The sequence below is a fragment of the Pteropus medius genome, unplaced genomic scaffold (genome assembly GCF_902729225.1).
Source record: "Pteropus medius unplaced genomic scaffold, Ma_sr-lr_union100, whole genome shotgun sequence".
In the NCBI taxonomy this organism is placed as follows: Eukaryota; Metazoa; Chordata; class Mammalia; order Chiroptera; family Pteropodidae; genus Pteropus; species Pteropus medius.
Window position 1 is genome coordinate 16,246,377 of NW_024349796.1, and position 15,201 is coordinate 16,261,577.

The 15,201-nt window shown below is 40.5% G+C and overlaps 1 protein-coding gene across 4 annotated transcripts in view; it reads left to right on the forward strand.

Moving 5' to 3' along the window:
- The window catches only part of LOC120619218 (complement factor H-related protein 2-like), a 71,973-nt gene extending 56,919 nt beyond the window's left edge, over window positions 1–15,054 (forward strand). Inside the window, exons 2-6 of one of the 4 annotated variants that reach the window (XM_039883471.1) lie at window positions 503–653; window positions 2,998–3,192; window positions 3,886–4,062; window positions 5,690–5,872; window positions 6,316–6,556. In XM_039883471.1, the coding sequence (XP_039739405.1) occupies window positions 524–653; window positions 2,998–3,192; window positions 3,886–4,062; window positions 5,690–5,872; window positions 6,316–6,521 (891 nt within the window). In that variant the 5' untranslated portion in view covers window positions 503–523 and the 3' untranslated portion in view covers window positions 6,522–6,556. Of the gene's footprint in view, window positions 1–215; window positions 654–2,997; window positions 3,193–3,885; window positions 4,063–5,689; window positions 5,873–6,315; window positions 6,557–11,482; window positions 11,657–12,392; window positions 12,588–13,013 lie in introns of those variants that run through there. The other 3 variants (XM_039883470.1, XM_039883469.1, XM_039883472.1) reach the window with 3 other exon arrangements.
- The last annotated feature ends 147 nt before the right edge of the window (window positions 15,055–15,201 follow it).

Here is a 15,201-nt window from a genome sequence, read left to right on the forward strand (position 1 = left end):
TATTACAATAACTTTTCACACGGTTAGTTCATAGAAGGTTTATATTTTTCAATGCTTTTGCTTTGGCGTGTCATGATTTTATATTATATCGCTCTATTTGCAAATAGCATATCATTGGGCTTTTTACTTTATCTGATTCTACTTTATCTTCTTCTTCAGTTGCCTAGTTAATTTTCGCTCGATATCGACGTTTAATATTGACTGATGGATTTATACCGTTTCCGGTCCCGTCTGTTTGTCTCACCTCTTCTTCAGTAATCTTTAGACTTTATTCCCGCATCCTTTTCCATTTGTCTCATGCTTTTGACATTTATTTTATATAATTCCCTGGTGATTATTCAATGTTTTTAGTCGTTGGATCCAGGGCTTGTAATTTATACCTTTGGCAATCACAGTAGTTGAACATTAATAGGAATTGAGGGATTTTGCAAAAGTCTTTGAACTTTGATATTTATTAAGTGACTTCACTGAACTAGCTTCATGGTAGTGCACTTAAATTCAGAGTCGCACCTGGTAACTGCTCATGAAGCTGACCGGAAGCCCCAAAGAGCACGCCTGGAACACTCGTGTTGCTGGACGCCTGGGCACACGGAACATGCTGTTAGTCCTCAACGTCCTCCTCACCTGGTGGCTTTCCTGGGTTCACGGTCAAGGTACGTTGAACAGAGATCTGAACACTCCGCTTCCCTCTCATCTGTAATTTCACGCTGGATCTACTCTCATGTGTCTATATTTTGAATGAATCGCCTGGTAGGAATAATCTGCATCATGACCTCTTAATAGAGAATATCTTTATAAGAAAACGAAGGGGAAAAATAAATTATCTGTTCAATTATTCCCTCTGTGCTGATGATGGAGATATGTGTGCATATGCACACACAACTGTAAGTGAAATTTGGGAGCAACGAATATCTTCATAATCTTACGTATGGTGATGGTTTTGCGGATTTATACGTGAAACCTCGTTAGAGTATCTATTTCAAATATATGCCGTTTGCTATGTTTCAATTATACCTTAATAAATCTGTTAAAATAATTAACATAATCGATTTAATAGCTCAATAAAATTAGTGGCAGAAAAAAAGAAATCTCTATTTCAAGGAAATGTAGACTATTTTCTTAATTCCCAGCGGAGATGACAATATATTTCAATTAGATTTCTGCGTTCACTGGTCAATGTTGAGTAAATACATAAATAATTTTTATAGTATTACCTCTAGCATATTGTGAGCTGATTGGTTTTCACTTTTAAAGCAATATAGAATTTATATTAATTATCTCTAAATGTAACCATACACAGTAAAGAATTCTATCTTATAACAAATATAATGGGTACTGATATTATCTTTCATTAAAAAGCAATTTATTTTTGTGTAGTCTATCGCCTTTTTTTCATATAGAGAACCTTTAAAATTTTAGTTAAACAATTATGTTTTCCCCTTTCTTTTACCATCTTTATAAAGTCTTCATTACAATATCTTTTAAAGTCTCTTATTTCCCTTTACGATCAGATACTCATTCCCATGGTGAAATGAGAATCCTCCAGTGTGCCTTGGGATACTTCATTGCACCATTGATAAACAGAGCATGCATCACTATGCTTTATTCCTTGGTTTACAAGACGATCTCATTTAAATAAGTTACTGGCATGCTGGGTTTTTATGTTATTTCCGTTTATATTTGGGCAATGTCCTTCGCTAGCCGCCGCCACCACCGCCACCACAGCACGACAAAGCTTCCAGGCCAGGTGAACACCGTATTCTGTCAGTGAACTCTTTCTAAGAGAAGCCTTTGTCCTGAACGCCCTGTAACTATGAGTGGCAATGATACTTCTCAAGGAGAAAGCAACCGACTTTGAGGACGAAACGCTTTGTGTGGATAGAAACGTTGTGGATTTTCGTCAGCATGGGTTGAACTATGTCCCTCCAAAACGCATATGTCGAAGCCTTAAGTCCCAGGGCCTCAGAGTGACATGTGTCTGGAGAGGGATATTTAGAGAGGTTACTAAGTGAAAAGTCGTTAAGGTGGGCCCTCAACCAATAAAAATGGTGTGTTTATAAGAGGAGGAAATTAAGACACAGACACGTAGAAGGAAGACCTGTGAAGACACAGGAAGATGACAGTCATCTACAAACCAAAGAGAGAGGCCACAGAAAACACCAGCCCTGCCGACACCTCGATTTTGGACTTTTAGCCTCTAGAATTGTGAGAAAATAAAGTTCTGTCATTTAAGCTACATTTTATCACGCTTTGTTATAGATGCCCCAGCAAACGAATACAATTCTACATTTAAAAAGCGGACAGTAACAATCAAAAACTATTTTTCTGTTTTCCACTCGAGGGCTCACATACCTACATCCGTATTTTTAGGGGACATTCATCAGAATTTAGTAATTATATCTTTGTTGTGTCGGTGTTGCTAATGTTTTTTACTTTCCGAATGTTTACGTTCAACTTCTTTTCACTAATTCATTGAAAAGGTTAAAACTAGTCAGATATATATATGTATGCATCTACAGTATTAATATGTGTGAGGATATCTGTCCGTATACCTGTCTCATGCAACATGTCGCTTTGACCGGGAAAAGATGGGATGGGGGGTGGGGGATGCAGGAAAGATCTAAGACTTCTGAAGGGACATCTGCAGAAGACACAGGACAAAGATGCCGGGGAAGCGAATGGAGAAATGCACAGTCTGACCATCTCAACAGAAGGACATTTCTCAGATCTGGGAGGCCGTGACATTTCAGCCACTTTAATTCTCTTCCTCGGCGTTGACATGTTTCCATGTGATTCTAATGTCGAAAAGGGTTCTGGAGAACTCACACGTCGCGAGCTCCTCGCTGCCTTTGAACTCGTTGTAGATCATCCCAGGTCTCGGAGCACTAACACGAGGGGGAAAAGTAAGAGAAATAGGATAATAAATTCATCAACGTGATGATTCAGGTGAAGTAGAAGTATTCATTGTCTCTCTCTCTTTTTTTTTCTTTTCTCAAGAAACAACTTGTGATTTTCCAGAAATAAAACACGGAAACATATATGATGAAAACAGATACACACAAGTCTTCCCGGTTGCTATGGGAAAATATTTCTACTACTCCTGTGATTGGAGCTATGTGTCTGCTTCGCAGTCATTCTGGACTCAAATAACCTGTACAGAGCAAGGGTGGTCACCGACACCAAAGTGCCTCAGTGAGTAGAGACCCCGATCCCTCCCTGGACGAATTCTTTGGTGTGTTAGTATGTGAGGGGGGGTCACTGGAGGGGTCGCAGAATCTACACAATGATACCGACAGCCAGCAATGGTAAGATACGGCATGCCTCAGAAATTAAATCAGGAGAAATTAAGATACGAACTTTGTGGAGTGTCGAAATTATTTAATTTTCAATACTAATGGTCAACCATTTTCACTGCTAATATTTAGTTTTGACATACTCACACGGTAATTGAATGAACACAGATTTTCTCAGGAGAGGTCATTCGTATGTGGAATTTCGGTTCAAAATATACTGCAGCATTGGATGTTCGAGAAGCGTTTTATCTATTTTCCTTCTGTGTTTTTCATTAGTCGCACCTTCGTTCTCTAAAAAATTACATCTGTCTCCCTCTCTCGGGGAGGACAGAAAAGTGAAGAAGACAGGATTAGGAAAGAGAAAAACGAAAGATGCCGACCAAGGAGACGAAAGCCATCTCCTCCTCTAGGAAGTAATTTAGACAATCGAATGGAGGAAAAAGCAGCGTGACTCTTCTTTGGTATCCGAAGGAACTTGACAAGTGTAAAATGTTTGAAATATACACTTAGCGATTAACGACATTACATGCTAACTGTTTAACGTGCATGAACCCAATGCCAGATGTTTATTAGTCATTCTTTGGGTTTTCAGGACAGTGCTTTTTCCCTTGGGTGGAAAATGGCCATTCTGCGTCTTCGGGACAAACATACCAGGAAGGTGACACTGTAGAAATTGTCTGTGATCAGGGCTACAGCCTCCCAAATAATCAGAGCACCATTACCTGTGCAGAAAGTGGCTGGTCCAGCCCTCCCAAATGCAATTATGTCCGTAAGTAAAATGTTCCCTCTGTTCCTCTACTCTTTTTTATTTTGCGAAAAGAGCAGCATTAAATCTATGCGGTATTACTGTTGTTGCTATAGTACCTTTTTAGTTGTAGGGTTCCAATTCTGTCTAAGTAGTTATGTAAATCTCTGGATAATCGCTAGAATATTATTTTGTCTACTTCCACAGATTAAACGTAGGCAAAATTAGAAAGCATTCTCCAGGAACACAGCGAAAATCTTTGAAAGACATTTACATGTTTAAGTAACATGAACTGAATGTTTATAGTGAAATTATGCAAAGTCAGCTGACGACACCACGAGGATAAAATTAAATTTAACATAGAGCGATACTTAAAATATCACATGTGCAACATCGTGCCGCCAGCAAACCTGTTTACGTGGCATCTACCTTTTTGGGCAAAGATTAACTGTGTATCATCTAAAGACAAAAACAAAGTATCGCTAACATCCCCATTGTCAAAATTTTGTACTTCATACCCCCCCTTTTTTTTTTTTTGATAATATGGAAATTTGATATTTGATAATAAGGGAAACTCTTCTTGAAGAAACCATATGAAAACTGAGGACATATTGGAGCTAAAGTTGAGCTGGAGCTTCTTAGTCTGGGAACCTAAGACGATGACGCGTAAAGCACAGTCAGGCCGTACAGGGACAGGCTGTATAGGACAGCTCTGTACCTTCCCGATTGAGCGGCGGGTGTGGTTAGCATTTACTCGTCTACTTAATGTTTCTTACAGTGATGTTAAATCACATTTATTGTGCACCTTTTAGATGACAGTGTGATAACATGCTGGGTGGTCTGAGGCATTTTTTCTAGACGACTTAGGTGTTGCTGGGGGAAACAAAAGAGTTTTCCATGGTTTCAGGCTGCGTTTTTTCCTAGGCCTTTGGCAAGACGGAGAGCGGGTTCTGCATGGGGCTTTTGTGCGTGTGAATCTCACGGTTCTCCCCAGTGGGAAGGTTCTTATGCCAAGACTGGGAATCGTAAGAAGCCAAAGGAGATCCAAGCCGCTCACAGTCGCGCTGACCCTTCATTTCTTGCTCCTCCAGCCAGTGTGGCTCCTCTGCACAGTCAGTCTTGTTAGACTTGTGTATGGAGTTTGTCCAGAAGCTGTATTTAGGAGAGGGAGGAGGAAGTACTGCTTCTACCCCCTCTTTCTGAAACGGGAAGGGAATATCCCTTTTTTACCTTCTGCCAATTTGTTTCTTTAATTTTTCAAGGAGTTGGTGTTTTTTAAAGTAAAAATCTAAAAAACGATCTTAATGGCGTCCCAAAAGACACAGCAGGAAGCTGTAGGAGAGAACAAGGGCACTCCTATGACAATTAACTAGGATTCTGCCTGGCAGTGGCCGTGACAAAAACCATTTTTATACTGGAATATGGCAAAGCGGACATATTTATTTCCGTTTTATGTGTGCTTCAACGTGACATCCGTGGAGGGGTATGAAATGTTGTAATTCTCACTTCGTACGATTAGAATTTCTCCGACGAATCGTTTCCTTTTTCAGACTCACACGAAGCTTCATATTCCATAGTTTGCTGGTTTTGTTCTTCGCTGTGTTTTCTGCGTGATGGTTTGGTCTTTTAATAAATGAAATAATATTTGTAGATCCTGAAGGAAAATGCGGGCCTCCGCCATCTATTGACAATGGCGACATCACCACATTCTCATTAGATTTGTACCCTCCGGGGTCGTCCGTTGAGTACCAGTGCCAGTCCTTCTATGAGCTTCGGGGACACAGGACAATAACGTGTATACATGGACAGTGGTCAAAACCACCAAAGTGCTTAGGTAAGGACGTTAATATTTCATGGGTCCTGGGAAAATCAATGTAATGAGTATGATGTTTTGCTGTTCATAATAGAATTTTCATGGATTAACAAACAACCACTCTGTTGAATGCTTGACTAGCAAATAGTAATATACGAGGAGATGTCATTTGAAATATTCTTAAGCAACAACAGCAACAAAAGATTCTTTCATGAAAGCTCTTCAGATGATCATCGACATTAGAAATCTTTATCACACATTAAACATAGTTCCTCATTTTGACATCATTAAGAGTGTACAATGATTTAAATGTACACGATGGATTGTCACCGAGTTGGTTTGGAGTACGTTCTGAGACTGAATTTTTGGACACATAGAAGATTCTATGTGAAAGTGTGCAATTCTGTGGAAAATATTTGTATACGAGTTAATGTTTTATGTTCTTTTTTTTTTTTTACCTTCAGATCCATGTGTAATATCAGAAGAAATAATGGAAACACATAAGATACAGTTAAGATGGGCAAATGAGAAAAAGATTTATTCTAGAACAGGTGATATTGTTGAATTTGTTTGTAAAGCTGGATATTATGAAATGTCACCTCATCATGCATTTCGAGTCACCTGTCACGAAGGGAAAATGGAGTATCCCACTTGTGTGCAAAAGAGGTAATTAAAATGCAGTCATTAATTAAAGTAGGCACATTTAAAAAATTTTTTTTGTTATTAATCCAATTCATCTCAACTTTTTTTTAAGCGTTGTTTAACTCGTTTTTGTTCAATAAATCAGATTTGTGTTAATATCAAATGTGTTAATATCAAGATTTGTGTTAATATCAGGATGATATTATGATAATATGAGAGAAAAACGCCTCTCTGTGAAAAGCACTGCATTAAAACTCAGCAAAATGAAGTGCTGTATGCCTTCTTCATAGAACATCGCAGGCCGGAAATTCGAGGCCATCACTTCCGTGCCTGCCTCCGGCCACCATTCTCTCTCAAAGCTTTCTTCATAACTTCCATGGCTTTCTGAGATACTATTTTGGAGGAAACAGAAAAGATTTACTGATTCTTGTCTTTAAAATAATATCGCTTCACAAACGTATAAATACCGAACTAGTCACAGTGCACGCTTTTGACAATATGCCAATAACTATTAGTTCTCAATTTTAGCTTACTTATCTATAAAGAGAAAAAGACTCACAGAAAGATGACATGTACAATGTCCTACAAGATCCTAACACATTTAATCATTTAAGCAAATCACACAGGAATTGAATGCAGTTAAGTTCATAATGGTTATTTATTGACATAAGATGATATTCTAATATCAAGAATAAACACACTTTGAGCTCTGATGTTTACAGAACCAAAACTGGCAGCATATTTACAGTGACTATAGCTGAGTTTATTATAATAGAGATAAGGGTGGACATTGGACATTTAACCTCTTTATACTTTACTGTCTGATTCCGCCCTGAACATGTATCAACTTTTAATCACAAGAATCTATTATTTTAAAAATAAATACAGCTCAAAAATGCATGCCGGGGACTATAAAGCCCTCGTTGGTAATTATATTGATGCTTGCTGGCATTTTCCTGCACCTGGTGGTAAGGCAATGCTTTGGTAAGTATTCAACAAGGTTCTGAAAAATAGTTTTTATGATCGTACATTTTATCAACCCGAATAAGCTAAAATGTGTCTTGGCCAGACACATTTTAAAGTTACTTTGAAAAATTTGAGGGGGGATGTGTAGGAACCCTACTGATGGGGGCGGGTTGAAGAGCTCACCCACGGGCAGAAGGTAAGTCGAGGCTTCGTCTCTCCTCACTACTGACCACGCTCTGTGTCCCCCCATCTCCAGCCGGAACATCTCGTTGCCAGAACACTTTGCAGTGAGGGCGTGCACTGCCATCAGAGATGCACAGGTGATGAAGGATAGTCAGATACTATCCCTTAACAGTTACGTTTTCTCACTTTTGATGAGGAAAATACTTTGTGTGGTATTCCTTTGACATTAAATGTGCAGCAACCATTTATTAATATTATCGTTATGAAATGTGATAAGTTACTAACACCCAATGAGCTCTGTACAGCAACCAGACGGAAAGTTCTATACAGACGATAAACCCACAACACACTTTCCCTCCTAACCATCCAACATATAGAACAGTCGAGATGATAGTTTAATGCACACCGGCGTAGCCACGAATAAGGTTCAACCACTGTTAATGTTTTGCCATATTTGTTGTCTATACTGATTGGTCTCTGTATAAATTAATCTTTTGTATGAGTCTATGTTTCAAGGGAAGGAGGTAAACCATTAAAAATATCTGCAGACATGATTAAATAATACATCTCTCTAAAAAAAGGTAAAACTGCACTTATAAGCAAAATACCATTGTGGAACTATCAGAAGTAACCTGACTCCCTTAGAATTGTTAATTATTCACCTTCTAATAGCTTTTATTTCAAACAAAGTATTAATCAATTACATTCGGATGTCTACGCCCTTTCAGTATCTTTTAAAGCAAAGATTTTTCAAGCTCTATGGAGATAATTGACACAATAAATACTGTGAAAGTTCAAGGTATATGGCGCAATAATTCGATAGTCATACACCTGGCTAAATGATGACTACAAGGTTGGTTAACACATCCGCTACCTCATAGGACGCGTTTTTCCTGTGCAACGTTTAGGGTCTTCGCTCTTACAAGTACACAATAGCGTGTTGTTGACTATCGCCACCACGCTGTGTATTAAATTCTGAGAATCTTTGCATCTCACTATGGGACGTTTGTACTTTTTCACCAACACCCCCCAATCTCCCCGCCCCCGCCCCCCTTAAGAAGGTGATTGGATTGGATTCGAATTTCTAATCCATGCTTTGCTTTATGAGTTTGGCTTTTTACATTCCACATGTAAGTGAGATCTGTACACAGTCTTTGTCTTTCTCTGATTCGTTTCCCTTGGCAAAACGCCCACCAGTTTGATCAAATTTTATATCCTTCCCCCCTAAAGTGTGAATACATTGATTTTTTTGTTATTACTATTTTTTAACAATAATAATAACTTTTACTGTCGATTTACTTGTCGGTTAGAGCCAGAAGACATAAAGCATTGCATCGCAAATGTCTGTTGTACATACATGGATTCGATATTATTTATTTCTTCAACATCTATCTTTTACCCCCTTTTAATTTAAAACCTGTAAAAGCTCTTGCCCATTTTCTGTTGTGTAGTACGTATTTTTCCCTCTCTTTTTTCTCTCTCTCTCTCTTTTTTTTTTTTTGCCTATCACATCCCCATGACTTATTTATTTTATAACTTATTTCTATTATTTATTGTACCTTTTCACTCTCTTCTTCATTTTACACACCTCTCACCTCTGGCTACCACCAATCTGTAACGATGGGCTTTTTTTTTTTTTTTGGTCTATTACATTAAGTCGCTGTATCTTCAAAGATGACACATGTAATTGGATACCCATATAAAGGAAATACAGAATAAGGGCCATTAATAAGTCAGTCAAAGGACAGGTGAGGGAGTTTCGTTCATATTCCTACTTCAGAAGGGAAGCCGTCGTACACAACTGAATTTTTGCAGCCTAAAATAAAAAGTACCTCACGGCACGTTAGTTAAAGAATATCGTAATGCTAGGAATATGCCGAAAGTCTTGTACTCTGCGATATGGTCTAGCTGAGTTAAAAATAACAGTCCTTCCCTAAGCAAAAGCAAATACAGATGGTGCAAGAGTGGTCAAGTATACCGGCCGGTTTCCATGAGCCCCTCAGTGACGAAGCTGGGCGAGGGTAAGTAGAAGGCCAGAGAATGTTACAGGGACGTCGGCTCAGACTTATTGCCACATGATTCTCTCGGTTGAGAAAGAGCCTCACCTGTTCCCATGAAGGGTTTGGATTGGAAGCTGGTGTTTTACACAACTTCTAGAGCCAGTCCATTACTGGCCCTGAAGAAAGGCGAACAAGTACCTATCAGGGAAGGAAGCCAAAATGATTGTGAAATCATTAACGAGAACTGAGGGGTTTTCCAAAACACTTTGAACTTTGATATTTACTGAGGGTGTGAGCTAGTTTCATGGTAAAGCACTTAAATTCAGAGGCACGCCTGGTAACTGCTCATGAAGCTGACCAGAAGCCCCAAAGAGCACGCCTGGAACACTCGTGTTGCTGGACGCCTGGGCACACGGAACATGCTGTTAGTCCTCAACGTCCTCCTCACCTGGTGGCTTTCCTGGGCTCAGGGACAAGGTACGTTGAGACTGACTTCAACAGTCAGCTTCCTTCTTAAATGTAACTTTATCCTCTTTCGCTGGTGTTTATATTTTGAATTTAAAAACTGGTAGAAATATTCTGTATTATTAGATAACGAAAAAGAATATGTTTATGGAAAAATTATCACGTATTTACCTGAGCAAATGAAATAGTTTTCTCTGTTTTCTCAGTTCCACAGTGGGAAAAGCCACTTCGTATTCAGTAGAGGGCCATGGGAACATACTCCTAAAACCTTAACTAGAAAATAAGTCACAGGAAACCTGGATTATAAGTCCACAAGGTTTGGGTGACTCTATTTGTAATACCAAGAAACTTTGAAGAATGATGGATCCCTTTGTAATCTTACAGATTTTATAGGTTCTTATGACAAACACCATCAAATTATACATTTTAAATATATTCAGTTTACTATATTTGCGTTATGACTTTTAGAAAGCTATGAAAGTCATTAACATCACTATCGATTTAATATTTAACATAATTAGCTATGTATCACAGACGTATCTCCTTTAACATAAAGATAAAATGTATTCTTAATTTCCAGTATAATCCCAATACATTCTAATGTGCTTTCTAAGACAAGGCCAATGTTGAAAATTTTTTAAATTTTCAAGTCACTTCTATTATTAAGTTTACAAATTCTTCACTATGATTTTTTTGTTTGCCATTTCATTTCATAATGCGGTCCTCTCAAATTCAAGTTATTGGAAATGACACCTGTAATTAAATAGCAGGTACGAGCAGAATGTGTCTCACTGTCGGTTATTCATTTCATACCTTGTTGCATGCGGGGTTTTGTGAATTATTTAATTCGGGCAATTTTATTCACTACCAACAATTACAACTCAAGGAAGCTTCCTAAGTGCCCCAATTGGAAGCACCCTGGCCCCAGTCCCCTCGAGAAGGACGTGGCCATCCGCGGTTGTGGCCAAACTACCAGGGATGCGGAGAAAGGAGCTCGACAAGTGCCTCAAGGGAACAGACTCAGGGTGTTTGTCAACAGCCCTTAGGGGAACTTCAGGAGCCAAGAAGGTGAGGGCCGTGAGAAGAACAGCAGAGGGGCATATGACGCTGTCATTGCCACATATGGCCACATCGTGTCCTATGCGATGGCCTTGGAGAAAGCGGATTCGAGAGTGCAGGGGACATAATACATCGGCTGAGAATTGTGGTCGAGGGGACCAGAGATGTCAGGGAGGGACACGAGGCCGGGCTCGCTTAACGCCATTGGCCGAGGGGTAAGGACAGAATCACAACGCCCTCTCCCTTTACTTTCGTGACCTTGACTGTTTTCACGGGAATATCGTGATGACTGCGTTACCCACATATCCTTTTACAGAAATGACATGTGATCCTCCACATATTGCAAATGGTGGCTACAGTCCTAAAAGGATCACATACAGACTCGAGGATGAAGTCACATACTGGTGCAAAGATGGCTTTTATCCCGTGACCCGAGGATCCACGGCCAAATGCACGAGAACCGGCTGGGAGCCGCCTCCACGATGCAGCTGTAAGTTCCAGGCACGTCTTGACCTGCTTCTTAACTCTGAAATTGCTTTCTCTGAAACACGCAAAAATGGAGACCCGGAAGGTCCAAATGTTTGCCTTATGTCAATGCAAAGCAGAGGATTTTCGAGGCTTCTTTGCTTTTACAAAGCAGCCAATGACAAGTCGGAAAAAACCATATCATTTAAGTGAGAAACCCATTTTTTGGCTCTTCAGTGTTAAACATGTACGTGTGTGTACTTGTCTATTTCTCTCACTAATATAATTGTGATGTCACAACTAAATGATATGATTGTGACAGCGGAACATAAATATTGGGGAAGAATGCCGGCATTTAAGCCCAGCCATATTCGAGGTCGAAGGCCGAGTGGATCTTCCAGTGTGACCCCAGAGAGGGCGCTCTTATCACCATGAGACAGCTGGCTCGTGCGTGACAGTCATGTACAAAACGATCACGTGTTTATTAATCAGTTTATCGAGACCAAATCAACATACAACATTATGTTACATTCGAGTGTGCCACGCAAGGATTCGATGTTTGTACGTATTGTGAAATGATCACAAACACGCCTTATTTCTACCATCTGAATTTCTTCACTTTCTTTGTCCTAGAAACCCTAATGCGACGAGTGTCATTATGTTAATGAGAGAATGTAATTCACCACTGAACGATGTATCTCTCGTTTGATATTAAGGTGAAACCTTATTCACGCTGTTTTTTTGTTTGTTTTAATTGCCAGTTAAACAATGTGATATTCCGAAAATAAAACATGGAAGCCTATATCGTGAAATTGTGTACAGACTATACTTTCCAGTAACTGTAGGAAGATGGTTTTACTATTCCTGTGATGCCGGTTTTGTGACTGATTCACAAGAATTCTGGGACCGCATCACTTGTACCCGGGCTGGATGGTCCCCAGCAGTGCCCTGCCGCAGTAAGCAAACCCCTTCGTAACAGTGCACGACTACGAATTTCAGAGTGGAGAGAAACACACGTGCGCACAGCTACGCCTGTGTGACGAAAGCAAGGTCAGGGGACGAGTCCTATGAGCGTAACAAGCGATGGAGGTTCTTCCTCGTCTGAGGAGCATTTCATTAAAAAACCAGGAGAGCTAAGAATCCTGTGCCAGAATACCTATATCATTCACACATATTTAAATTATAAATACTACAGACAAGTGATATTGAATATTGACTTTTCTTTCTTAAAGAACACTGGGTAGTAGCTTTAGTTTTTCGTAAGCGCTGTATGATTTCTGGGTCCTTATGAATTCCAATTTAAATACTGTAAAGATAATTTTTAATTTGCTATTTTGACCAAATGTATGAATTTTTTTTAATGATCATTTTATGTTTCTTAGGACAATGTATTTTCAATTATTTGGAAAATGGATATTCTCCATCCCGTCAAACAAAACACATACAGGGTGACTCGATAAAAGTCGACTGCTACCCAGGCTTCACTCTTCAAAATAAGCAGAGCTTACTGACCTGCACGGAGAGCGGCTGGGACCCACCTCCCAAGTGCATCGCTGTTAGTAAGTAAACTGGTCTGACGTCCCAGTCTGTCTGTGATTTTCTAATACTCACCTATAAACTCACCTCTTCCTGTGGCAAGATGTGGACATCGACTTTTATTCTGCCGATGGACCTATTTGGTTTCATTTTTCCCTAGCGTGTATGAGTACACACACAATTCTTTTCGATACGTATTTTGAAAAAACAAATGAGCCTCTTGATAGACATTAGTGAAGAAAAACCAGTAAAAGAACCTCAAAGTGGATGCCCATAATCATAAAGTGGTATCATCAGCCTGATGGCACAACAGGGATGTCTGTTGTCTTCCGCGTAAAGAACACCGGTTTTGTCCCTCACCCACGGGTGTGAGCATCTTGCGGGAGCCCAGGAAGCCAGCGGAGGGGGCTCCGCGCTTCAGCGCAGCAACCAGATCCAATGGGAGTCGACAGGATGCGATGATGAGGCCGAGAGGAACAGGTTCACGCACCTGAGTGACCCCTGCCCTAAAGTGCACCTTGGATCTTGGGCTTGGCGACTTCAAGGACTTCTTTTGTTTGGGAAGGCTAAGGTCGTCGCGGGTCAACCAGGTCCATTCGAGGCTTGTCTTTAAACGTCGCTAAGGCTGGTTTGGGGAGCCCTTAGTCTAGGAGCAGCGTGAGGCCTCGTCTGGTCTCTGGGCTGAATGACTTGTGTTTGAAGAGGTCTTCCCATCCTGACTGATCGAATTTATGTGTGCTCTGGACATCTGGGACGTTCCCGTTCCTTGGTACTTCTCGCCCTGGCAGTTGTCCCTTACCCGTTCTCGTGTTTTGACCGACCCCAGTATGTGATATACTCGACCCAAGAATCCAGGGGTCGCCGTGCAGACCGTAGAGTCTTCCATTCGATAGTTTCGACTGCTATCCTGGCTACAGTCTTCAGAAGCAGCAGAGCTCGCTGACCTGCACAAATAACTTTTTGTCCTTAAAATAACGTCGTATATTAAAACAGCATATTTTAGTAATAGCCAGTGACATATTGTCTAAAAAAGATCTGACTGACTGTTCCTGATATATTTTTAGAGACTTTGAATGATAGGAAAAAGCATGCCTATGGAATTAAATTGTTTCATGGTATATAACTCTTTAGCACAAATTAACACTGACCGTCAGAGCCTTTTAAAGTGGTCCTCTGTCGGGATGGGGCGCCTTTTCTTTATGACTCCCGTTGACCAGTCACCGATGCAGGCCGCCCTGGGAAGCAGTTCTGACCTTGGGAGGGAACCTTCTGTTCAGCTGGGCAAACGCCGGAGAGAGCTGGTAAGTGAGAGCTCCCAGCAGCGAAGGGAATGAAGCTTTGTCATTTCTGGAAGGGATCTGGGTGGTCCGTCACAGCACCGGCCGCGAGAATCCACTGCTTCCTCAATACTTTCGCGTGGCTACTACACAGACACCTCGAAAAGGACATTTCTGAAACTGAAATCTTCATGCTAACCCCACCTGCTCACACAGTGTCGTCTTCCTCCAGGGCTTCCTGCCCGTTTAGAAGGTCATCCCCTCCACTGAGTCAGGCCCAGGGCAGAGAGTTCTTCAAGTCCTTTGTCTGCCTCCCTCCCTCCCCACATCTAATCCACTAGCTCCGTGATGATTTCACAGCCCGAGAGGCTCCTGCTTCAGCCCCGTTGGCGCCGTGCCCACCTGCTGTCCCCGGTGTGAGGTGACCACCACTGTTTGCTTGGACAACGGCATCCTTGTCCTAAATGCCCTCCCATTTCCCCACCCCAATTAGTCTCTTAGCGGTGTCTTTTTAAAAATCATCATAGCATCTCATTTCAATCAGTGACTTCCACAAACCCTCTTCTGTATTTAATAAAGTAAATCCTCTAATCTAAAGCAGAGTTTCTTATCTCATCTAGTGTGTTTGCTTTTTTAAAAAAGATTGATTTCAAAATAATGGAAGTGAATGGACAATAGAAAACAAACGTTTTGATGTGTAGATCAACAGATGGAAGACATGCAAAAAAAGATAAGGGTGCATGTCAAATGATCCAAA